Source organism: Conger conger, chromosome 18 (genome assembly GCF_963514075.1).
Source record: "Conger conger chromosome 18, fConCon1.1, whole genome shotgun sequence".
Classification (NCBI taxonomy): Eukaryota; Metazoa; Chordata; class Actinopteri; order Anguilliformes; family Congridae; genus Conger; species Conger conger.
The window spans coordinates 11,915,419-11,940,823 of record NC_083777.1 but is presented as its reverse complement, the minus strand read 5'-3'; the positions used below and the strand labels follow the sequence as shown (position 1 = coordinate 11,940,823).

At 40.5% G+C, this 25,405-nt stretch overlaps 1 protein-coding gene across 1 annotated transcript; it reads right to left on the bottom strand.

Annotated features, from left to right (window-relative positions):
- Positions 1–1,345: 1,345 nt before the first annotated feature.
- On the bottom strand, positions 1,346–20,265 carry slc2a15a (solute carrier family 2 member 15a). Its single transcript, XM_061228195.1, has 12 exons — positions 20,221–20,265; positions 15,784–15,882; positions 12,198–12,358; positions 11,297–11,421; positions 10,530–10,675; positions 9,612–9,744; positions 8,978–9,165; positions 7,439–7,549; positions 5,399–5,500; positions 4,809–4,884; positions 2,512–2,639; positions 1,346–1,600 (listed from the first exon to the last, which is right to left on the bottom strand). The coding sequence occupies exons 1-12, from the start codon at positions 20,263–20,265 to the stop codon at positions 1,346–1,348; spliced, it is 1,569 nt and encodes a 522-aa protein (XP_061084179.1).
- Between the last annotated feature and the right edge of the window lie 5,140 nt (positions 20,266–25,405).

Here is a 25,405-nt window from a genome sequence, read left to right as displayed (position 1 = left end):
AGAACGGAGCAATGACCGACTCAGACACTAACCCGGGATCACGTGGAAATAACAACATACTACTCTTCCTTAAAATGGCTGCCCAAAACCAAACTTTCCATCAAACTCCAAACACTTACACTCTGAATGGATGCAGAAGCTATGAGGCACCTCATAGACCACATATTCTCATCACGTGAGTCTTACAACATGGTATTAAATATTTTATGGACGATTTTAATAGACCAGAAAAGATATGCAGGTAAATAAAAATAAAGAAAAAGTATCCTACAAGGGATAAGCTTAATATGAATACAACTGAACGAGACACACATATACTATGAGGGCTCTTCAGACATGCTGCTGGTGGTTAAACATTATTCACACATTCAAGCAATACAGAATGAAATGGCTGACCAGAGTTTTGTTCCAGTAGTCAAATAAAATGTTCATCAAATGTTCAAAGGCACATACGAGTAAGGTCAATACATCATTCTCACATTTGTAATGCAAACTGCAAAAAGACGAAAATCAAACTTACATTGAAATAATTAAAAACTGGTCACACAAGCAACTGGAATACTGTGACCTTTGTAAACTTTGAAGCACTCCAAAAGCTTCTACTGTTAATAGAAAGATCATAAGCAGTGCCATACACAATATATACAGTACTGAACGCATTAGAATGTATGTGTGTACTGTACAAAAATCAATTTCAATTTCGGACTGACACACACACTGTTCAACATACAGTATGTTTGGAGCGCTGAAGAGACGCTATGGAGCAACAGCAGCTCTACTGAAAATCTTCAAACTCCATTAATATAAATTACTTCTAGAACTCGATCACAAAAGCAACACATGTGTAAAAGCAGGTTCCCAGAGGTTGCGATGGCTCTCAAATCCTGCGATCTCCTTGGATGAAATGCTTTTGTAAATAATAATAATAGCACTATCATTTGAAAAAATGTGTGCTTGAACAAACCGTGGCTAACCCATTGATCTGTTTTTCATTGGCACCAGTCACAAACATGTGAAAAGAACTACAGTATGTACAATGGCCCTTTCATTCACTGATATTCGCCATGACGTTATACAAGTACATATTTAGCATGGAATACCAGCATATTACATCAATATTGGGGCTAAACTTCTTTTTTAATCTTTTATTTTATATTTGTAATATACACTTTTATGGCCACTTGTAAAGTGGTGATGTCTCATGAAACTTCTGCATTGCTTTGCAGAAAATGTTTTACTCTTCCATTCTACATTGCACTATGGCGATATCTCTCTCTCTCTCAGTTTCTCTGTCTCTCTCTCACACACTCTCTCTGTCTCTCTCTCTCTCTCTCTCTTTCTCAGTTCAGGGGCAGGACATGGAGCTGTCGTACTCCACAGACCCGTTCTCCAGCGTCCCGTATCCGTTCATCTTCCGGAGTCGGAGCTGGTCGGAGATGCCCACGCCTTGGCTCTCCATGATGGCCTCTTTGGAGGCGAACATCTGGCTGATCTCCATGAAGGTCTTGTTCTTGGTCTCGGGAATGATGAAGAACACGTAGGTCGCCACTGCCAAACACACCGCGGCGAACACCAGGTAGCAGTAGGCCCCAGCTGACATCTACACCGGGGAACACCACAATCAGACCGCAGCTTATTTACGGACACAAACCCCTCAGACACAAACCCCTCAGAGTCTGCATACTGTAACAGATTACAGGTTTTAATATTTCTGTTGTTTATATGTCTGAATAAAAATACCTTCAATCAGGGCTGCCCAACTCAAACCCAAATAAAGCAGACCTGATTCAACAGCAAGAGCAGAGCTGCCCAACCCTGTTCATGGAGATCTATCATCCTGTAGGTTCTCACTCCAACCATAAGAAAGCACACCTCATTCAATAGCTAGAGATCTGGTTGCGCAGCTAATTAGTAGAATCAGGTACGGATGGTAGATCTCCAGGAACAGGTTTGGGCAGCCCTGCATTAACCCATTAATTTCATAGTGGAAATGTGGCAATTCCTTTGGTATACTTGTCAAGCTAGTTGAGCTGGTCACACATCTGTTGACATTTTTCAAATCAGCCAATACACAAGGCTTCTTAACATACTATGTTTTAGTCATTAGCCACAAAGGGTTTCTTTCTACACTGAAGAGAAATTTGAAACCCAAATATGGGTTAAAGCAGTGGTCATTTCACTCCAACCATAACAAAGCACACCTCATTCAACAGCCTCAGATCTCATTGAGCTGCTAATGAGTAGAATCAGGTGTGCCAAATTAGGGTTAAAGGAAAAACCTTCAGGACGGTTAATCTCCATGGAACAGGGTCGGTGACCCCTGGGTTAAAGGATGAAGCTTCATTGGAACATGACAGTGCAGGCTGAAATGAGAATGAACGGCCAGGATAGGGGGATTGGGGCAGCCAAGAGAGGGGTATTGGGGCAGACAGGAGAGGGGGATTGGGGTGGTGGGGATTGGGGCAGTGAGGAGAGGGGGATTGGGGTGGTGGGGATTGGGGCAGAACCGACCTGCAGGAAGGGGAAGACGAAGCCCACGGTGAAGTTGGACATCCAGTTGAGAGCCCCTCCCACGGTGTAGGCGGCCGGGCGGTGAGACTGCTTAAAGAGCTCCGCCGTGACCAGGAAGGGAACGCCCGCTGCAGCAAGACACCACACTCTCACTCTACTCTGGATCATTTCATATTTCATCAGTGGATTACAGAGGTCACGCAACAACCACGTGTCTGATTAAGAACGCAGGAACCTCACGTATAAGGCCATGACTACAATTAAACAAAGTGAAAATGTAATGTAATTACTGTGGATTTTTATATCTGTGTGTGTAGGGTTGCCGGGTGAAATAGCAAATTTTTTCAATAATATTTGCCCCCAAGTTCACAGACCGTTATTGCCCTTCCCCTCCCACTCCAGGACCGGGGACAGTGTACCCAATTGTCCTGCCCTGGCGGCAACCCTGTGTGTGTGTGTGTGTGTGTGTGTGTGTGCATTCCATTCTCAGACAGTTCATTCTGTGTTATGATAGCCCAAGCTTTCAGCTTCCCTGTTATGTAATTTAATATCCTAATAAAATTGCAACTGAATATACTATTCGATAAAGACAATGGACAGTTACCATGATTCAGTAATTCAGACTCATCTTGGATTTTGTTCACAATGTACTTAAATGTACCCAGGGATACAACTGTATTGCCCTATTCAGGTGATAATTGTGTATATACTTGAAATTTATGTAAAAAAAACAAACATCTATATGAACTATTATGAAATTGGAAATGCACAATATTGCAGTGTCGGGCAACAGAACATTAGAATGGATGAATGTGATCTTCATTATCTCCATATGCAGAAATATGGATGTTCCAGTGCTTAGCTCCCTTTTGGTTACGAGTGAAAAATGCCGCAGCTCAAGGTGTTTCTTCAAATCTAATGAATTCTGCGTACAAGCAAACGGGCAACTTCATTATTTGCGCATGATAATTGCGAGGGGAGGCTTAACGCAGTCAAACTGATAAGGAACTCCATCCTCCACTCATTGTTCATGCACGGCTTTGTCATAAAAAGCCATATTCATCATTGTTTATGAACAATGAGCCATAAAAGCCCTAATTAAAGACGTAATTACAGCAGAAGAAATTGTCGGCTGAGAATGAATTATAGATTTGTTGGAGGGCCTGATGATCCATCAATTTCGTAAACGTCTCCAGTTCTCATCTGTTATCTGCACACTGTGTTGCACTTCTGTGGCTGGGTAATATACAACTTTTTGCTGAACAGGGGATATTATTCAAAGCTGTTATTGCTTCAAAGCGGAAAAAAACAACAACAACTTTTCTTTTTAGGGAAATGTATGTTTCCAATGCTCCTGTTTGTCTAATAGGCTCCTTAAAGTAGTTTACTGTAATTGGCCTGTTGCGTGTTTCCAAGTAAACGCAAGGCAGATACACTCTTCCACAGAAATAGTAAAATTTCAGTAGAATACAAAACTACAACATGGCAGAACATAAATAGTAATACTTTGAGTGTAAATGGGTAATGATATGGATTATATTCATTATTAAGGACAGTTATAGTTTGTAGGCAGCCACAGGCAAAGAGTGTAAACTACTACTGGACAGCACCAGGTCTATATGAAGCATGGGTAAGCTACATACCATTGTGCTAAACCACAATTCACTCTCAAAAGGTCACACCAGGCAGATATGCAGGCGATGTGGATACGTCACAGTCATGCTCCAGTGGCAGACGTAGCACATGCTTACTGTCATTCCAGATATTAGCCAGTGTATCACACTCTTACATGCGTGAATGACATTGTTCTAATGAATGAATTATCAAACGCAAAATATTTAATGACGGTAATGACCTTTTAATGAAATGACTCAGTTATCCAGAGGGCAACGTGAGTAATGTTTTGGAGAAACGGAATAGGTTTACTCAGAACTGATCTTTTGTATGTCTAATGTTAACTGCCTGCTTTCATCATTCTAAAAAATCCACTGCGCAGTGTAGCTTCGAAAAGAGTCGTGATATTTATCAATTTTTCAAATATTCCACAGTTCACCTGCAGGGGTCACCATTTCCCTGCTTCACAGACAGCCTTTCACCAGGACTAAGCTGCAGTAAAACCCCACTGACATACAGTATGTTCGTATGTAGTGCTAACCAAGTGGGAGTTATTGTGACATTCAAGGAGAAGAAAATGTGAAAGAGCTGTTGGGCAAAATAGATTGTGTGAAACGGACAATCGCACGCAGTTAATCTGAATTTCGGTCACACGCAGAAGGCAGTGGTCACGAGGAACGCACCTGGTCCGATACAGAAGCCAGCGATGATCCCAACCACACAGGCCACGCTGACATATCGCATGATGGACACGTGGGCCTAAAGATGAAAAACAAACAAGGTTACACTTTATTTCAAGGGAATATGCACATTGCTAAACACAGATATATTTGGATAAATGCTCATAAGAAATGTGAGATGTTAGCAAATAGGTAATAATTTAAGAAGGTCAAATAATTTAGGCATGGTTCTCTATTTAGTCAAGTCTGTGTATTTACTGTGTGTTCAAAGATTTGAAAAAATGTCAAAATTGATATTTAATGTGCAATTAAACTGAGAGCAACCTAATCATCCTGACATGTAGTACACTAAAAACAAGCTGCTGTATAGTACATTTATAGTACCTGTTTAAATAAAGTTGCAGAGAGAATGGGATGACGTATTTAACACTGTTCATAAATGTTTCCAACAATAGGTTGAGAGACTTGCTATTTAATACTAATACTAATATTGTGTACATACACAGAGTTTGCCATCATTGTCATGCTCTTTAACATGCGCGCCTTCTGTGGGATCATATGTCCCGTGTATATAAAGGCAGAACATACAATACCTGTAAAACAAGCGAGAGCGTGATCCCTGCACAGCAAACCCCCATGAATCCAAAGCCACCAATTATCAACGGCCTCCTCCCCAGATGTTCAATGGTGAAACACTGAGGAAACACACCGATGAAATTAAATATCATGTCCACTAATGGCGCACACAAAAGGAGTGACCATGTGATCATGTGAGTGTATATTCTGTCATGCTACAGTATGTCCATTTGATGCAAATCACAAATCAAACAGCTTTAGTCTCTTTACCCCTTTGTGTCACTAGAGTCCGTTTTTATGTAATTCAGAAAAAAAGCCAATGAAAAAGAGGGGGGAAACTGGAGGGGGGAGTGCTTGTTTTCTAAATGGCATTAAAACAATGTGATGACTTAAAGGAAGGGGAGAGATGACAGCAGAATGAATCGCTGTAATTTTATAACCAATCTCCACACTTCCTTAGCGCGCCGCTTGCCTCCCCTGTGTGGGCCAGTGGACACTGACAGCAATGAGTTCTTATGACTAACAGGAGGGCCCACTTCTTCATACGCTGAGACTGCAATGCTAAATCCTGGCTAAGAAACTCCACTCGTCCTCCATTATCTGTGAGAAATGTGCAGAGGCAGGAGAGTGGGGGGCGAGGTGCATTAGTCTTTCTTATAATTTCCTCATCTACCATTGGGGTTCATACCACCGTATGTCAGCCTGGCAAGCAGCACTACAGAATACCAAACATGCTCTAAAACAGAATACAAAACATACCATACTACAGAATACAAGGCATACTGTACTGCAGAATACAAAACAAACTGTACTACAGAATACAAAACAAACTGTACTACAGAATACAAAACATGCTGGACTACAGAATAGAAGGCATACTGTAGTCAATAATAAAAAAGATTCTATACTACTGAATACAAAACATTGTATTACAGAATACAAGTCATACACAAGCACATACGTATGTACCAAATAAACTTCATTACAGAACATGGCTGGCAGTGTGACATCAAGGTTTGGGAATGGGATTGTAATTTAGACCATGTAGGCTCAATGCCCAGGAAGGGTCCTGTCATTGCACTCTTGTGTAAGGTACTTAACCTGAACTGCTTCAGTAAATACACTGCTGTATAAGTGGATGGTATGTGGGAAAATGTGAGCTGTGTTAGGCTGCTATGGATAAGAGCATCTGCTAAACGCCTGCATGTAATTCGCGTGAATACAAAGAGAGAAGCAAACCACGGTTGACCTTTTCAGATTTAAAAACTGTGAAATTGTTCTGAGGAAATACTGGTGCACATCAGTTCACTGTTTTCACGTGTCACTTCCTGCGTTTGCTGCCCTAATGAGGTCTTGTTTTAGGCGGTCAGCCATGTTAGCTCGCATTTATAGCCACGGTTGCCATTAGCACATATGATGCAGCGGCGTGTTTAAAAAATAAATCAGAAACAACATGGGTGAAACCAGTGTGCAGGTACAGTTCAAATTGCTATCTAGATGACCTCATCAAATTCAGGAGTTGTTTTTTGACTGTGACAAGCTAATATGGGTTATGTCAGTCTGTTTCATCTGCTAATCTGCTGTTGAATGTATCCCACACTTAACTGATAAACTGATTGCATCACCTGTCCATGTGTTTCTGGTCAGGTCAGGAAGACCATTAAGCTACAGGACCTGATAGCAGATTTAGCTGAGCTGGGGCCAAAGGCTCCCCACAGAGATGGCTGTTCTGCTGCTTTGTGTGAGTAGTATACAGCTTGCCTCAGGTTATACCTGAATAAGAGCCCTGTATTCTTGATTTAAAATTCCATGTGGATTTATGGAGTCTTTTTAAATATAGCCTTCCTCTGAGAAGAGTGCCTTATAGCTCCTCTCTTCTGTAGTTCAAAGGGCTACTTCAAGACTCACTGTATAGACTTACAGTTACTGGGTCAACACTAGCATCCTGTGCCATTGAATATCTGCTCAGGGCCATATATCATAACTGTATGCTTCTTTTTACAGTTCTGTTTTTCGTTTGGCACAGTGGTCAGCAGGGAGGCCTTTTGGGAACTCACGCCGATGAGGCCTGCCACCACCTCGATGGCTCCTGTCCCCACCGTGGTGTACTGGATCTGAGGGTGCGGGATTCCTGCGTTCTCAAAGATGTCATTGGTGTAGAACCAGATCTGAGTGACACAGTCAATCGTTTTCACCATTAGCAAGGCATGTCAGTGGCATTAGTGTCATTATGGACCTTTTTCAAATACAATTTTATACATTTAAATTACTACATTATTTATTTTTGCTGTCCATTGTAACCGCTCTGTTGACCAGTATATAAAAAATAAATACAGTTAGGAATTAAATCCTTTAGGTAAGGATCATGTGTGCAGACAAATCTATACAGAAACATAACAACTGTCAACGACTTGAATTAAAAATGGTTTACATGAAGTTCCCATTTGCATGCATCTGAGGAACAAGACAAAAACGTAAACTACGTATTGCATGAAATGTATCACACAGTTCCTTTTCTGTGTGCTTTCATAAAGAGAATGAAGCTAAGACCTGAAAGGCAAAGTAAGATGAAGCAATATGACTAATGGAATTCCATTTTATAGCCTTATGAATCAATATCTAGAAATGGACCCATCAACAGGACATAAATAAAGTTCTGTGTTTGTGGTTCAGTGACTTGTGAATGCCGATGTTCAGACACTGTGTCATTTTAAGCATTTTAAGTTGTCATAATAGTTATATTTCAGTGTCTTTCATATGTATAAGCCACCAGCTACCACTGGTAGCTACATTTGAGACATAATCAATGAATAATTTGTATAACTAAATTATCAATTCATCTCGTGCACTACATTACCCAGAGTCCTGAAGCAGGCAACACTGGAACAATTTTTTTTTTGTTATTGTTGTAATGCCACAAAATGAGTACTTCTTGATTGCTATAATCAAGGGATGATTTTAAGTTATAGCCTATTTCTGTTACATTTCTCAACCGGGCCTGTGGCAAAACATTTGGTCAATATAATCAATTTAGGTACAGCACTATTACGCTTTTTTAGTTCTCTGTGACATTTTCTTGAAAACCCTGTGCCAACAAACAGCCTGTGACCTAAACCATAACACAATAAAAGTCCCATCTCCTGACTGCTCTGAATGGATGGGGCAGTGGGGTAGGGCTTGACCCAGAAGTGGAATTAGCGAGGACGCTAATTAACGGCGCACCCACATTAGCAGCCATGGGGGCCCACCGAGTACCCAAACATAGACACTACCTTTGGGCTAATTCATGAAACACATTGCTTAGTGAATGTCGACAAGTAACATTGCAGAGTTGCCGTCACGTTGGGATTTTGTACAAAGCACCTCACGCTAAAAACGTGATATATTTAGGAGGGGAGCATTTAATCTCACACCAAAACAGCCCTGAAAGTAACTCTGTGCTGTATATTGTTTACATAAAAAAAAGAACAATAGATAAGCCCATATTTGTACTCCGTTTTATACATTTAAATGCATTGTATCTGTAAAATTGACTTTTTCCCCTTTGTGTTGTTAGCCGGTGTCTAACAGACTAGTCGGTCGCGGCGTGGCCTCACCGCGTCGATGCCGGACAGCTGCATGCCGATGTTGATGACGACGACGGAGAGGACCTGCCAGCGCACGGAGGAGTCGAGCAGGAGGTGCCACACCGACACGGTCCTCACGGAGGAGAGCGAGCGCTGCTCCTCCTGCATCTCCTCGATCTCCGCCTGGATGTTGCACTTGGCGCGGTACCACTTCAGGGCTGCAGAGGGCGCACATCGCACCCCTTAACAATCACCCGTCTCACTCAAGGAAATCCCACCCTTTTTAAACACGTTTTGTTTGTTGTGGCAGTCATGCACACTAAATGTAGCTTGACTGACTTTAATAAGCTTTAAATCTAGGTTTTTACATTTCTAGCATGCTTGGAATAAATGGTCTTCCAATTTGGCACTGTGAATGAAAGCTCATTGAAAGTCTTGCCAATGACTCATCGACATGAACACTCATACATAATGGATGCATAATATGCACTTCATGACAGACCCAGCAAAACAATGCCTTAAAGTAAATAATAGACAATGCAAGCAAATCTGCGCTAACAGGATGAATAAATGCGAACAATATTTTATATGCACTAAGTTAATTACACCTTTTAATTAAGCGTTACTTGGGAATTGTGGGATTTGTAGTTCTGTGGGTACTCACCTGTTATGGTGGCATGGACATTGTGCTTCTCTATCAGCAGGTAGCGGGGGCTTTCTGGGAACCATGGCAACAGCATGAGCTGGATGAATGTGGGTATGACCACCAGAGCCAGAAACAGAGGCCAGTAGTCCTCCTGTGACACAAGACCACACACCTGTATACAGCGGTCACCATGACAACAGAGCTGGCCTGAGGAGTTCTGCATGATGGCAGTGGCTGAGTCTCTCCCATTCACTGTATTACATAGTACTGTACAGATGCAAGATGCTATAATCATGACCACATCACTGGCTGATTGAGGCTGCTGTTATAGTGGATTCTTTAACAGCAGCCTCATTGGCGACATTGGCTACATTGGCTCAGGTGGTAAGAGCAGTCGTCTGGCAGTCGGAAGGTTGCCAGTTCGATCCCGCCCTGTGTGTGTGAAAGTATACCTGAGCAAGACACCTAACCCCCCGATTGCTCCTGACGAGCTGGTTGGTGCCTTGCATGGCAGCCTATTGCCGGTGGTGTGTAAGTGTGTGTGTGAATGGGTGAATGAGAAGCATCAATTGTACAGTGCTTTGGATAAAGGGCGCTATATGAATGCAGACATTTACCATTTATTAAAAAAAACAATAATAAATGAATACATTAATATTAATATTAGAATAAAAGCTTCTGAGGAAAGGCAGTAGACAGAAAAAGCTTGTCGCCGAGGTGGTACCCTTTAGGTACCCACTGTACCTTAGTGTAGGATATTAAGCTTCACCTGCCAAGCACACATCGAGTAAACAGCCTTTACAAGGGAACGGCCAATAAAAACCTTCCCTGGGTTTCACACAGCTGCCCTGTCATAGCTGCCTAAAAGTCAGTAAGCTTGCAGGCCTCCCCAGAGCTCCTCACGTCACACAGGCAGTGTCCACCCAGGCTCCGTACCTTCCCCAGCAGCTCGTGGAGCCCCAGGATCTGGGCGGTGAAGACCCCCACGCAGATGAAGATGCTGGGCATGAGGCCCAGGAAGCCCCTCAGGTTTTTGGGAGCGATCTCGCCCAGGTACATGGGCACCACGCTGAGGGCGATCCCTGTGGGACCCAGCAGAGGGGCTCAGAGAACCTGCCACTCTGTGCCTTCAACCAGCCCCCATATCCTTACACATACTCCAGAGTACACCAACACCTGATCAGGACTGGCTGTTCCATTTCAAACCATGCGATTCAGGAAATTAAATGAAATTCACTTGATTTGATTAATTATTAAAAACGACATTAAAATCATGAATTAAATGTAAGTTAATTCATTGAAGTGACTGAGGTGAAATTCAATTCACCACATTCCTGTATGTGATTGCAGCAGATTTGATAGATATTGGAATCTATTCATGATTAATAATTATATTCATTATTCCTAATCACAGTAGTGTTAAGTTTCAGTTTTTTTCTCACTCTTCAATTGGTACACAGTGTGAGGTGATACTGCGCGGTGAATAAATGGCCGACCAGTACAATAAAGCATGCCAATATTTGTACATCTAGCAATGAAGAACTGGACCAACTATAACAGTACTGTATGCTAACAGTGTGTATGTAAACATCTACTGGTGAAAAACAGCGTGAAATGTAACAGTACTGCATGCTGACAGTGTATGTAGCGTAAGCAAAGTGACGAAGTGGCCAATGGTGACTGCGTGTCTGAGAAAACTATACCCGAGTGTATTCCAGTGATAAAGCGGCCGAAGATAACCATTTCTGGGGAGTTACATATCCGGCTGAAGCCCATCAGGGAGCCTGCGATGAAGACCAGCACGGTGGAGTTTAAAACGGTGCCCTTCCTGCGAAGAGAGAACATGGCCGCCCGTGTTAAGTCGCCCGTCACTGTCTATTAACCGCACATAATTATGTCCAGAAAGGGAGGCGATTAACACAGAAAAACAGGACTCATCTTCCATGACAAAACTACGGTGTGAAACCAAAGACTTCACAAACCGCTCTCTGTCCGACAGCAAAGCCTTGTTTAGATTTACAGTCAGGTATGACCTGTTCGACATCATAAGCACTCCATACCTGTGTTAATAACTGGTCGTGTTAACACTGATTATTGCAACAGACATGAGAGCACATCATTAATCTTTGGTTTGCATTTAATGTGCATAATCAAGAATGACTGAAAAACGGGCAGGTTTGCTTTATATTGCTTATTATAAATGCAGTGGGAGCTTTAGGGCTGGACGAAATATAAGAATACTTCTGACATAAATAATTAGAACAATAGATACAGCTACATACAACAAAGTGCATAACCACAACCAGGCACACATGCTCTGAGAACCCCAGAGGGAAGTGCAGGATGTGACCACATCGATAAAAAGTCACACCCGGTAGATTATTCTGCTGAGAAAAACCAACCGCAAGGCAGCAATAAAACAGTTTTGGCAAAAACACGAGGATTAATAAAACAAGTCTGCACAAGTGTGATAATTACAATAGACAGCATAAAAGGCTAATTACAAATTTGGCATAGAACCCAAAAAAAGGAAGGCCTTTCACTCTGCACCCCTGATGTAAACCCACAGCGTGCACTGAGAGGGGAGGCCGTGTCCCGACTTACCTTCCAAATCTGGTGACCAGAATGCCCACCATGAGGGACCCCACCAGCCCTCCGACGGCGAAGACGGACACGGTGAGCGAGTACATGAGCGTGAGCGCCTCCTGGTTCAGCCCCGTGCCGTTGCGGCTCACGATGGTGCGGTTGTAGAAGTCTTTGATGTACTGGAGCAGCGAGATCGAAACGAAAGATCAAAACGTGTTCGTGATAGCTTAAAAGAGGTACGCGTGCCTACAGGGTTATGATGTTTCACATAAGAGTGATCGACATGATCTTTATAAATGCTCGACATATCGTGGGATTACGGTGGTTGAATCACCTGACGAAATTTTTTTATTTCAATTTCAATTATATTTGTGGAGCGCATTTTGCAGTCGCTGTCACAAAGATGCTTTATAATGGGAGTACAAAAGAAAATTTGCCAAAAAAGCAGGCTTGAACCCACAAAAAGAGAACATTTCAGGGCGAAAATCTTGGAAATCCCTGGCTATTGACTGGCAGTCCATTTGACCAGCCCGGTGTAATCACCGGTGTTACTGCATTTATGACCCTTCATCTAAACTATTTAAAATGATTCATTTGTAGTTTTGCTGTTACAAAAACAGAAAAATCTGAGCTAAAACTAGTGAGACAAGCATGAGGTCTCCAAAATTTAAGGCAAAACTGAGTCAGCATATGCTGTTAGTGACTCAGTCATCTGAACCAATCACTGCATTGTACTGTGGAGAGGAACAGCTCGAAATTGTTCAGAAACGTCACTGATTGACAGCTCATAGCATCTCCATCCATTATTGAGGGCATCTCATCTCAAACGCGTCTCACATACCCCACTGCAGAGTCAGTGAATCGTTGACTGTACAGTCAGAGTCTCTTTACTGTGGAATGCAGAAGCACTCCCATGATCACCACCACCACATCTAACATATTAGAATAATGACATTATTTTCCACCAAAACGCCAAACTCAAATGCTTTCTGTAACGCAATGACAGACTGTACAACAAACGGAATCTGCCGATTAACTGTGCTGGCTGTTCTACTGACTAGTGAGAAGAGTCATTGTGAAACATTGTGTAGAGGGTTGAGGACATCCCTGTGTGCATTAGCTCAGTGCAGTTACTCAGCAGGTGAGTCAGTAACTTGAAGTATCTCATAGTTTCTGTGCACTAGTCTACACCCTGCTGAACCCAGAGGAACTGTCACTGCATTCCCAGAATCCCACTGAAGAGACAGAGCGTGTCTCTTCACTCTGGAATGGAGAGGGAATGCAGCAGCAAATTGGAGACGGGACTGTCTTTCTCACTCTTTCTCTCTCTTTTTCTCTCTTTTTCTCTCTTTTTCTCTCTCTCTCTTGCTCCCTCTCTCTGTCTGTCTCAAATTCAAATTCAAATTGCTTTATTGGCATGACAAAATTAGCATTTGTATTGCCAAAGCATGCCAAGGAATCCCTGTTAAACAAAGGAAAATAACACGGTAATATGATTGAATATAAAAATAATAATTATATATATTTCTCTCTCTCTGTGTCTCTCTCCCTCTCTCCCGTGACTGACGCTAGCCCTGCTGTCTGCCAGCCCGGCATTTTCAGGTCACAGGCAAATCAAATTCCGTTTCCGTCGTCCTCTTTTTGTTCTAATCACTTTAGGATGAAATGGGGGCAGTGGTGGTGGTATGCTGTCAATTAACGTTTTTCTGTTGGTGAGTATCATCTGAGACTCTGTTACAGTGAGCCATTCTTCTTCTTCTTCTTCCACAAGATGCTAAAAATGTCACTTAATCAACTCCCAGCATTCCAATTCACACGTGGTGGCAGGACAAGCCTCTGACCTGTTTTATGACCAGGGAAAGATGTTAAGAGCAACATAGAAAACTATTGAAAACCCATAATGCACTCAAATGAATTCAGGGAATAATAACCACAACATATTGCACACAACCACCAAGCTAATGAGTCAACTTAAGTAAACTGTAAACATGCAAGGAAGCCAATTACCTGCAGCGAAGTAGTCACAACTAGAATATGACATTACAGATACCTAACTCTATTCGATTTTGTCAAACTCAGAATAAATTTGTTTTAACAAAAGTTCTGAAAATAATCTAAGATTTCCTAAAATAAACTTCACCCATTACATACATTTTTAACCGAGCACTCAGCACCCAAACTATGCCCACAATGGTTAACACTCAAGCAAGAGAAATGACCACAAAAAGCCATTATTGAAGAAAAGAACAATGTCTTTCACAAAATATTTGTACAAATTGAACCTGTATCAGATGAACAAACCCAAAGAATAGATCATCCACAGGAGCAATGCATGCCCCACCACACTCACAAAATATGCAGGCTGAATTAACCCCAAAATTGGCAAAAACAAACCAATAATCTTGCAAAAAGAATTGAAGAAGAATTGTTTTGGCAGATTTCTCTACATTAAGAACTTCAGTTTCGACAGCTCATTTCGAGTCAAACCCTATGTTTGACTAAGAAATAAATAAAATCAAAACAAATCTGGCTTTTTAAATTTTATGAGTATGTATAAAGCACTGAACTACAATGGGATCAAATGTACTCAATTAAATAGATCAATTAGAGATAAATCTCTCCTGTCAGAATTGATTTATCGCTGAAAGAAATACTCCATGATCCCTGCATAACACATTCATAAGCGCTACATCTGTAAACACTTACAGAAAGCAACAGAGACTTCCACAGACTGCTACTCTATATCACTATCCATGTCAAAAAATGGGATGACCACAAAATTTCCATTTGTCATATCACGGAAATATCAGATATAGCATAGATGATGGCAAAGGACATTTAAAGACAGGCTATGCGTAGTCTGCAGTCGAAAATGTTCACAGTTCTCCTTTCAAATCAATGATTATGTTTGAATTCTTTCTGTAAATCATTCTGTAACCCTGCCGAAAGATTATAATTAGAGACAATGATGCCAAATGAATCCTCCACACAGAATAAGTATACTCAAATGTACTTCCATAACTGAGCACCCATAACTAATCAAGTCTCCTTTAACATGCCGTGAACAAAGGTCACCAAAACATATTGCTTCAGCTTCAACCTTTCACGCCTGATGAACTAAACGGCACAGGGTTGAATTGATGTCGCGACCTCCTTGGTCGGGCTACTGTGAGTCTGTGGATTGACCCCAGCTGACCCAGGCTGGAAGAGCACTGGATGGAAAGGGCATCTTGTTAAGGACACTTTTTTTTTAACTGTCTGACAGAAATGCATATGTGACACAGTCTAAAAGGATACAATAAGCTTGTACTCAAAGGTATACTATGCAGGATTTTTACCTTGAAAATGTTATCTTGCATAGTAATTATCTATAGTAGTAGCTAGCTAGGTGAAGGTGAAGAAGCACAAGTCCAGCTAAGAGAAACAACAGGCTGACAGGGCTCATTCAGAAACCAGAGTGAACCTTGGAAATACATTCCCTCGATTGGGACAGCTATCCAAAAACGAAACCAAAAAAAATTAGTTATTGACATTGTCCTAATGCAGTTTGAGCAGGCGTGTCGTATGTTGGTATGATGAGTTGGATTCGGGCAGGTAGACTTACGCCTGCAGGAGAGTTGACCACAGCCAGATTGAAGCCATAGAGCATGGAGCTGCCAAACGAGGTGAGGAAGGCCACAGCCAGTAAGGAGGAAGTCAGGTGCTGAAAGAGAGAAGGAAAGAGAGAAAGAGAGAAAGAACAAACTCTCTCAGTGACTTCCCCTAAACATACTGAGGTGCAAGATATCTATCTGACCCTGACTTCTGATGAACCACTGTTATTAGTAGTAGTGATATTTCTGCATGGCAAATACATTACTTGTAGATGTAGTAGTGTAATAGAAAAACAACAGACCCAACTGTCATGACATGCACACTGCTTGTTCTGAATAATTAACTCATTCATTGAAAGGGGCATGTTCAAAGTAATAGCAGTGTGGAGTTTAATTAGAGAATTCATAAATTCTGTGAAAAAACAGGTGTCATTAATTGTCCTTTATTAAGCAAGAAGGGAAGCAAATGTTTCACACATTGTTATTAAATATATTTCCTTCTGAATTGCTAAGTAAAATGGGCCATTCCAAACATTGTTCAGAGGAACAACGTCATTTTATTAAAAACTTGGAGAGGGGAAAACGTATAAAGAAGTGCATTAAATTATAGGATGCTCAGCTAAAATGATCTCAAATGCTTTAAAATGGCAACAAAAACCCAAAACACATGGAAGAAAACTAGCAACTACTGTTAAAATAGATTGAAGAATAGTCAGAATCGCAAAGATTCAGTCATTCATCAGCTCCAGAAAGTTCAAAGATGATCTACAATTACCTGTAAGTGCTGTTACAGTCAGAAGACGTTTGATCGAAGCTAAGCTATCAGCAAGAAGCCCCCCGCAAAGCATGTGCAGAATCGGTTAAATTTGCCAAGGAACACATCGATTGGCCCAAAGAGAAATGACGTAACATTCTCTGGACTGATGAGAGTAAAATTGTTCTTTTTGGGTCTAGTGCTCGTCGACAGTATGTCAGACGACCCCTGGGTACTGAATTCAAGACACAGTACACTGTGAAGACAGCGAAGCATGGTATGGGGATGTTTTCCATACTACGGTGTTGGGTTCGTATACCAGGGATCATGGATCAGTTTGAATACATCAAAATACTTGAAGAGATTATGTTGCCATACATGATTATGTTGCCGAGGACATGTCAATCACCCCAAACACACGAGGAACATCTTGGTTCCAGACAAAAAGGATTGAGGTAATGGAGTGGCCAGCTCAATCCCCCAACCTGAACCCCATTGAAAAATTGTGGGGTGACAGAAATGCAGTTTCTGAAGCAAAACCCAAAAATTCAAAGGAACTGTGGAATGTAGTTCATACATCCTGGCTGAAATGCCTGTTTCTAGGTGCCAGAAGTTGGTTGACTCCATGCAACACAGATGCGCAGCAGTTATCAAAAACAATGGTTATGCAACTAAATATTAGTTCAGTAATTTAAAGTGAAGTTAAATCTTGAAAAATTCAGTTTATACAGTAATGTTTGAATTTGAAGAGAAAAATGTTGACACTGCCATTCTTTTGAACAGATTAAAATTCCTTTTCTTCCTGTAAAAGAATAATGCACACTTGATATTTGCTAATGTTTTGATTAGGAATTGAATGTGTGATGTTTCCACTACATTTGAAATATGGAACTAAAAGCTATTAAAAAATAGTTGCACTTTATTCACTTTTTTTAACACACTGCTATTTGTTTGAACACAACTGTATAAGACACTGTTATCCAGAATAACTTACACAGATTAGTCTTTTTATCTACAGTCCATTTACACAGCTGCATAGTTCACACAATCAATTCAGTGCCTTCATGGTGCTAAAAATAGAACACCCTGCAGGCTTCAGGTCTGTTTACAAAAATCCCCTAAATTATTTTCAGTTAATGACTACATCGAAAAACATGACAGCTAATTTAAAAAATGGCATAGTGCCCATTAAGAGTTTAAACTTTAAAAGAATGATAACCAAACAGCTAAAATATTACTTATTCATCATTCACAATACTGTGGGCTGCATACAGAGGACACTATTCAATTCTACTCAAGCAATATTAGTTGAGATGCTGTTGTTGTTATTTGCTTATTCTAATATTGAAGAGGACTAATGCTGCTTTTTTTCCTCTTGGAGTAATACTGTATGCAGCCCTAAGCTTTTTTAGGCAGAGCCATTGCAGTAATAAGATTTCTTAAATTCCTATTAAGGTATTAACACATTAAGGTATCCAGTGTGCATGTGCCAAAAAGCCCCATAGTCAAACATGGCAGCCTCCATGAACTGGCTTCATGTGCCATTGAGCAGCTCCCACTGGAATCCATGGAACCAGTAAGCGGAAGCTGTCTGCAGTCATTATTAATCTCAATGAGATATGCACAAGCATACACACAACCTAAATACTGCTCTTATGTGGGCCCTGTTTGAGCCAGCACTGTACAGACTGTTAGAGTTAGAGGGTTATGTTAGTGGGGCAGCCTGTAGCCTAGTGGCTAAGGTACATGACTGGGACATTGGTGATTCAAGCCCCGGTGTAGCCATGATAAGGTTTTTTGAATGGACTCTCTCCCGCACTCTCGGCTGGGTTTGCCACCATCATATTCAAAACAATACGACGCGTCAGTTATGAATATCCGAATCGACAAAATTACATGGTCAACACCGCCTTCTAATCGTTGCAGCCCTATTTATTAGACTTATTTTTTAGACTTGAGTATTCTGCTACAGTAGCCTATCCACTTAGAGATTTGTGAGACTCGAGAGACTGTTGTGGATGAAAATCCCAGGAGATCAGCAATTTCTGGGCTATTCAAACTATCCTGTCTGGCACCAACAATCATTCCATGGCCAATGCCTCTTGACCACGTATGCATGCTTTTATTCATTTAGTTACTGCCACATGATTGGTTGATTAAACATTTGCATTAACAAGCTGGTGTACAGATCTACCTAATAAAGTGGTAACTGAGTTTATCAGAAAACTGCAATAATGTTCAAATGAACTGACTGTTTAGAGGAGGGGTACCCAATCATTTCTGAAAAATAGCTGGTGTGGGTGCAGGTTTTTGTTTGAGCCCAGCACTATGACACCTGATTCAACTAATGAACTAATCATGGTCTTCAATCAAGTTGAGAGAGTTAAGTAGAATCAGGTGTTTTATGACAAAGACTTGGATCCACACCGGATCTTTTCACAAAAGGTTGGATACCTCTGGTCTAGAAAGAAAGTGTCTGATGTTTGATGTGCAGACTCTTTAAATAATATGTAGGCCTAAGCTCTTTTTTAGGGTCTACATTGTCCAAGTATAAATGAAAGTTAACCTTTCGTTCCAAAGAGGACAGCACAGCAAGGCTGCACTGGGAGACAATGAGAGCACACAGTCTCAGGAACTGAAAACTCAATTTAGCCAGTAAATGGTAAGATACAGCTACTTATTCACTCATGTGCATGTGAGTGCGGACGTTAGGAAAATGTGGTCTTGTGACATCCACTCAATGTAAATGGCATCTTTAGAAGATGGCTGCCATGGGTAAAACTCACAGGCAACTGGTCAAGCTCCCGGCTTTGCTTGTGGTGGAAAATGTCACCAAAAAGTAACAGCAAGCACCCCACAATTTCATAAAATGTCAGTTCAGTTTTCCCAGTTTTCACAATTTTGTTGCAACATTGCCCAATGTTAAGTCTGATTGGTAATAGGTCCTGAGGGAATAACATTGCCAGAAAGCCTGTGTGTTGATAAAATGTAATTCAGTGATAGTTCCAGACTTCTGACCCCTGTGTTACAGCATTCAGAGTTGTATAAATTACTTACTATAAGTTAATGCAGTAGTTAATGCCCTGGTTAAATGGCTCTTCCTATATGCAAATAATTGTATTTTTTACAATCTTGGAATGGTGTTACATTTCAGGTATTTTTAAACTAAGCTGGCAAATGCCTTCCAAACCAGTCGCGAGACCAAAGAAACATGCTGATTTGCATCTAACAACACAATTTGGAGCATTGACATCTCTTGTGTCCTCATTTGGAAAGGTCATAGCCCTGATATATTATGTAGGCTAGTATACAATATATTATTAAAGTGTACTCAGAATTTGTGATCGATTAATCATACTGTGTCAGCGTCACAATTAAAACAAGCAAGCTAACAAGCTATCAGATTCACATATTTATAGATTCAGCAATGCATCTCATGCAGAATGAGAATCATATAGAAAAAGCGGTGATATGCAGGAGTGGCTATTATAAGAGACAGAAGTACATCTGTGAAAGCAATGCTTGGTTGTAACTGTAAACAAATAAAAAAATCAGCGACAGTTAAATAAGTGTAGCCTATATTGCTCATATAGGACCAGTTTCTTTTGAAACTGTCAATCATTACTTTTCCTTTCTCCTCCTCAGAAGTGTATACCTACTGGTTTAGCCAGACAATACATAATATAATACTTACCGATGTAATTTTCCCTGGAGCCGTTATTAACACTTCTTCAGCCATTGAAGGAATTGAGAGATGACCATGTACAGTATATCAAATAAAAAAGAGGAATATATCTTCTCGATTAATCTTTTTTTAGTACATTCTGGTTCCCAATATTTTCAGAGGCCAGGCGTGGCCATTGGATTTTGGACACACTGGCTAACTTGACGGGGAGTGACGACCCGCGGCATTGGAGTCGTTCACTTTCACTGTAGTTTCCGCGAAATAGATCCACAGTCCACAGGCAAGACTAGTGTAATCACATGACGGTAGGCAGCGTGATTCTGAAGGAAGGGACTGGAATCAATTAGCTGATAAGTGAATTTACAAAGCTTTACTACCGTTATGTGCGACTTCTAAAACAAGACATAGAAGTCATGACCTAAGATATGAGCGAGCTTTTAAAAAATATAAGGAAACGTGCGCGTTTTTTTCATTAATGCTAGTTTTCTCGCATCGACATGGTAGTTCAAATGTAGCTACCGGTTACGTTCTAAAACTAGGCTAGGGCAGACCGGAGTTGTCACGCTGTTGTCACACTGCTTATATCTCGCTCCCTAGAAGGCGCTGTTCAAAGACATAGGTATGAAAATGTTCAGTTTTGGGGCCAGAGTTCACCCAAATGGTAATTTCATCAATAAGCCACACATCATTGAAGTGAGGGGGGGTTTAATGTTTTTAAAATGTTAAAATTTCAACTCATCCTAAGCAGTACCTTACCTCGTTGAGAAAATGTTGCTGTGAAAAGTTGGTGAAAAACCTGGAAGAAAAACACATATCCGGGCATAATTTAATTTAAACAGCCAATGAGTTCTAAATACACTTTTCTGATGTAATACATATTTCACATTTCTAAAAATGTAAAACTTATTTAGTGACTACAATATTTATCTCGTGTGACAGATTGTCTTTGTGAGTTTCTAACTTTTTCTTATATTATTGCAAGACGATAAAGGTACACATACTATTACCTGAGACATAAACGGTTGCACTAATATTGAAATTACTCTTATATGACGTGCTGAAATTGAGTGAGTCACAAGTGAGTAAAATATCTGACCACCATCTCTGGTCTCCCTACAATGAATGTGTGAAGAGGTGTGTATGATAGTGTGATCCTAAGAAATAGCCATCAGCTATTTCGAAACATAGCTTGAGCTGGTCAAACCATGTTGAGAATGGAGCTGGTTTAACTGGTCAACCAGGTACCAGCTGTTTCAAAGGCTAGCCTAATCTGTTTTTTAATTATTATTATTATTATTATTATTATTATTATTATTATTATTCAGGAAAGCCTACAAGACAGTCAAGAAAGACAACTTCAATTTGAATGCATCCATGGGGCTGGCCTGTAGCGTAGTGGTTAAGGTAAAATGACTGGGACACGCAAGCTCGGTGGATCTGATCCTGGTGTTGCCACCATAGGATCCGCATAGCCGTTGGGCCCTTGAGCAAGGCCCTTAACCCTGCATTGCTCCAGGGGAGGATTGTCTCCTGCTTAGTCTAATCAACTGTAAGTCGCTCTGGATAAGAGCGTCTGCCAAATGCCAATAATATAATAATAATAATTATTATTATTATTATTATTATTATTATTATTATTATTATTATTATTATTATTATTAATAATCATAATAATATAATATCCCATGTGGAGGGTGGAGAAAGCTATGTCCCCAAGTCCCCCATGCCCCTGGTTTTTCACTGCTGTGCAGTGTGATTTCTGTGAGCCAGTCTTACTGCCCCTGCTCCACGTCCAGCCCTGAATGCACCCTGCAGGGGCACCTGTCCTGGCATTGCTTTGTGGTACTGCATGGAAAGGATGAGCACTAAGCCCCAAAACCACTATTTTTACCTTTATTCCTTGATTTCACATCCAATTTATCTTTGTCCTTGTAACAGTACTAATACATTTTATTTATATAGCGCTTTTCCCAACCCAAAGATGCCATATTTTTAGCAAAAATAAAAACAAGCACGAGTATGGAGTATGGTAATATAGAAACAGAACTGTGTGTGGATGCACACACAACAGACCCACTATGATAATGAGAACAATAATCAATATCAACAATAACAATAATAAACTATGTCAAAACAATTGACCTGAAACTTTGCTTGCAATTTGACAAACCTGCAAACTCAGATCCTGGACATGTTTGGGATACATGCCAACCACCCGCTCATTTATGGCAGACGCGCAGTGGAAATGTTCTGTTTCGCTTTACAAAAAGTGATTAAAAATCAGAGGTGGCCTGGGCTGCTTGTTATGAAAGTGCTTCTGCCAGCATTACTGTATCATCTGAGAAATAATAAAGCCGCATTCTCCCGCTCTCAGGCATGTGTTTACTGCAGGAAGGCCTACTGGAGATATCTATGAGCCATTCTGCTTTGTAAAAATCAGTTTAGTCAAATAATACACTGATCATACCGCAGCAGGAAGGACTACAAAATAAACCGAAGAGCAGAAATATATATATTTTTTAAGTAATAATAATTTGGTTTATTAATCTTACCTTACTTTTGTCTTGCCTTTTATCTTCACATTCATTCACCACTTCATCAACGTCCAAGGTTTTTGTAAAGTCACTTTTTATTGCCATTAGAGTAGACGGAGACTTTCTGTCCAGGTTCATAGCCTAGTTCTTTTTATTTTTTATCTGCTATGAAAGAGGAATGTGAATCTCTCCCCCTCACAGTTGGTGACTGAGATACCGAGTCTGTGGGTGTATGAATTCAGTATAATTTTATGCAAACAGACCGCAAAGTCATTTCGTCATTTTTTTCCTACACCAGCCAATAGGAAAATGAACAGAACAGAGAGTTTTTACGTTTGTTAATGCATTTGTGAAAGGTTATGGTTTATTTAGAAGAAAACTAAAACAATTAGGGATATTTCTTCATTATTGCTGATAAATCCTGAAAATGGTCAGATATGTTTTTTGCTACTGTGACACTTGGAGTTCAGACTTGGACTTTTCAAGAGTGTTGTCTTGATGGTGACTCGACTACGACCCTGCCAGGTAGATCAACTGAGAACTTTAATTTATGACAATGCGCACAGTTACTGCAAGAGATTGTGTAGCCAATCCGATATAGGGGATAATTAGGTGGCTTTGACAAGTGTCCTTGCCAATCCAAGTTATCTTGTATGGACTTGTTGTCCTATTTTTCCCACTGTTTGACCCCATATCATGGGCTACCTGTCCCACAAATTCAAGTTTATTTATTTTCTTTTTGATTTATCCGTACATAGTAACTGAATAAATCCCAATAACATTCTCTGTGGAAACATATGCTAATCATTAGTGGACATAGTTAAATAAGTCTTCAGTTCTGACTCCACTCCACTACAGACACACAAAGTTGAGTCCTGTTCAGCCATTGAAACAGTATTGACATGATGGCCCACAAACTCTAGAACAGTGTGTGAGAATTTTTCTATGCCAATAAGGATGTGGATCCTTGTGAGCATTGCTCCCTGTGGCTACCTTTGGCATTACAGAAGTTCTGCTCTAGGGCTTGTGTAGGGTCCTGGAGAGCCGCAGGGTTTGTTGGCTTTCGTTGTTACTCAGCACTTGGGTCTGAATTGGTTGCTGATTTTAAGGTTTTAAGGTTTTTAACAAAAATCAGCACACCTTCTGCTGCTCTCCAAGACCAGGGTCGCTGATCCTTGGGAGAGGGAAGGAACAGTATAAACTTTACTTAGCTGCGCGAGAAAGAAAGGGCCCATTCAAGAAACCCCAAAACTCTGTTCCACAGGGCATATGGCCGTAGAGGAGAATGCCAAGTTGTAAGTTCATCCAAAGAGTTTGCCCTGAGGTTAGCTCCAGAAAGAACCACCAGACACATAGGTTTTTCAAGGAGTCACAAGGAAATTGTGTGTGAGTGCATGCGTGTGTGCGTGCGGGCCATTAGCAAGAACTGTGACATGTAGATCCGAATTGAATTCCTTCATCACTCATTAACAAGTTTTGTTTACACAAGCAATCAGAAGGCTGGTATTAAACATGTACACATGGCCATGGAAATGAAGCTCATCATGAAAGTGAATGAGGAGACAAGAGACAAAGGCACTCCTGTGTGTGTGACCAGCGTCACCATCCCCGTCATTTCATGTGCCTGGTGAGGGAGGGGTTCAGTGAGCCTGTGCCTTGGGATACAAGAGCAATCCTGGCAGCCACAGCCACAACCACATCCACATGGGATATCTGAAATAAACACAACTCCATCCATAAGGAAGACTTAAAACATTGCAATCTTCAGACAACGAAAATAGTGAAGTGAAGATGTTTCATGAGACCAAACAGAAAAAAGTATTTACATAAAATGTAATTATTATTATTTTTTATTTTTTGTAAATATTTGACATGTATACCAATTTCTTGGATGACATATTGACATGGAATGGAATCTTGGATGATTTGTTGGAAAAAAAAACATCAGTGAAAATTATTTATGTAAATCATTTTACGGAATGTCACCTGCAGGTTTCAGTGTAGTAGAATGTGTGACAGAAATGAATTGCTTTGCCTGAGGAGAATATTTAAAATGCTTGCCCACACCCATGAGCTCCCTGTGTTTGACATGTACTGGAGTTAAGTTAGCATCATTTTAAATGTATCCATTTACACACGTATTTGTAACGCTAAATGCATATTCTTCTGCTCGATTTTCAAAAACAAACCACAACTATGTTCTCTCTTTGCAGTGAAAAGGTAACAATAGTTGCGCAGATGAACATTTTGTGAGGATAATTGTGCCTTACTGTTACTTCCAGTGGAAATGAAAAAAACAAAAACCCTAAGAAATATTGAATCAGAAATTTTTGAATTCTGAAGACATGACAAATACAAAAAACTGGACTCTCTAACTGAATTTTTAATTTTCTTCCCATGACTTTCCAGAGGTCAGGTGGTACCAACCATGATAGAAGATGCTCTTATTTTGTTTTCTGCCATGTGCAACTTGAGGCATGTAAGTACATATTCAAGATGACATTATGACCACACATATCACCCCAGGTCTATGGTTTTTTAGAGTTCATATGTTATTATGCAAACAGGCTATTCAAACAGTTGAGGCTTAATTGTCATTAAAGTACTGTGGACAGAATGTACAGACTGAACTTCTTTTTTTTTTTTTACTGTCACAACAA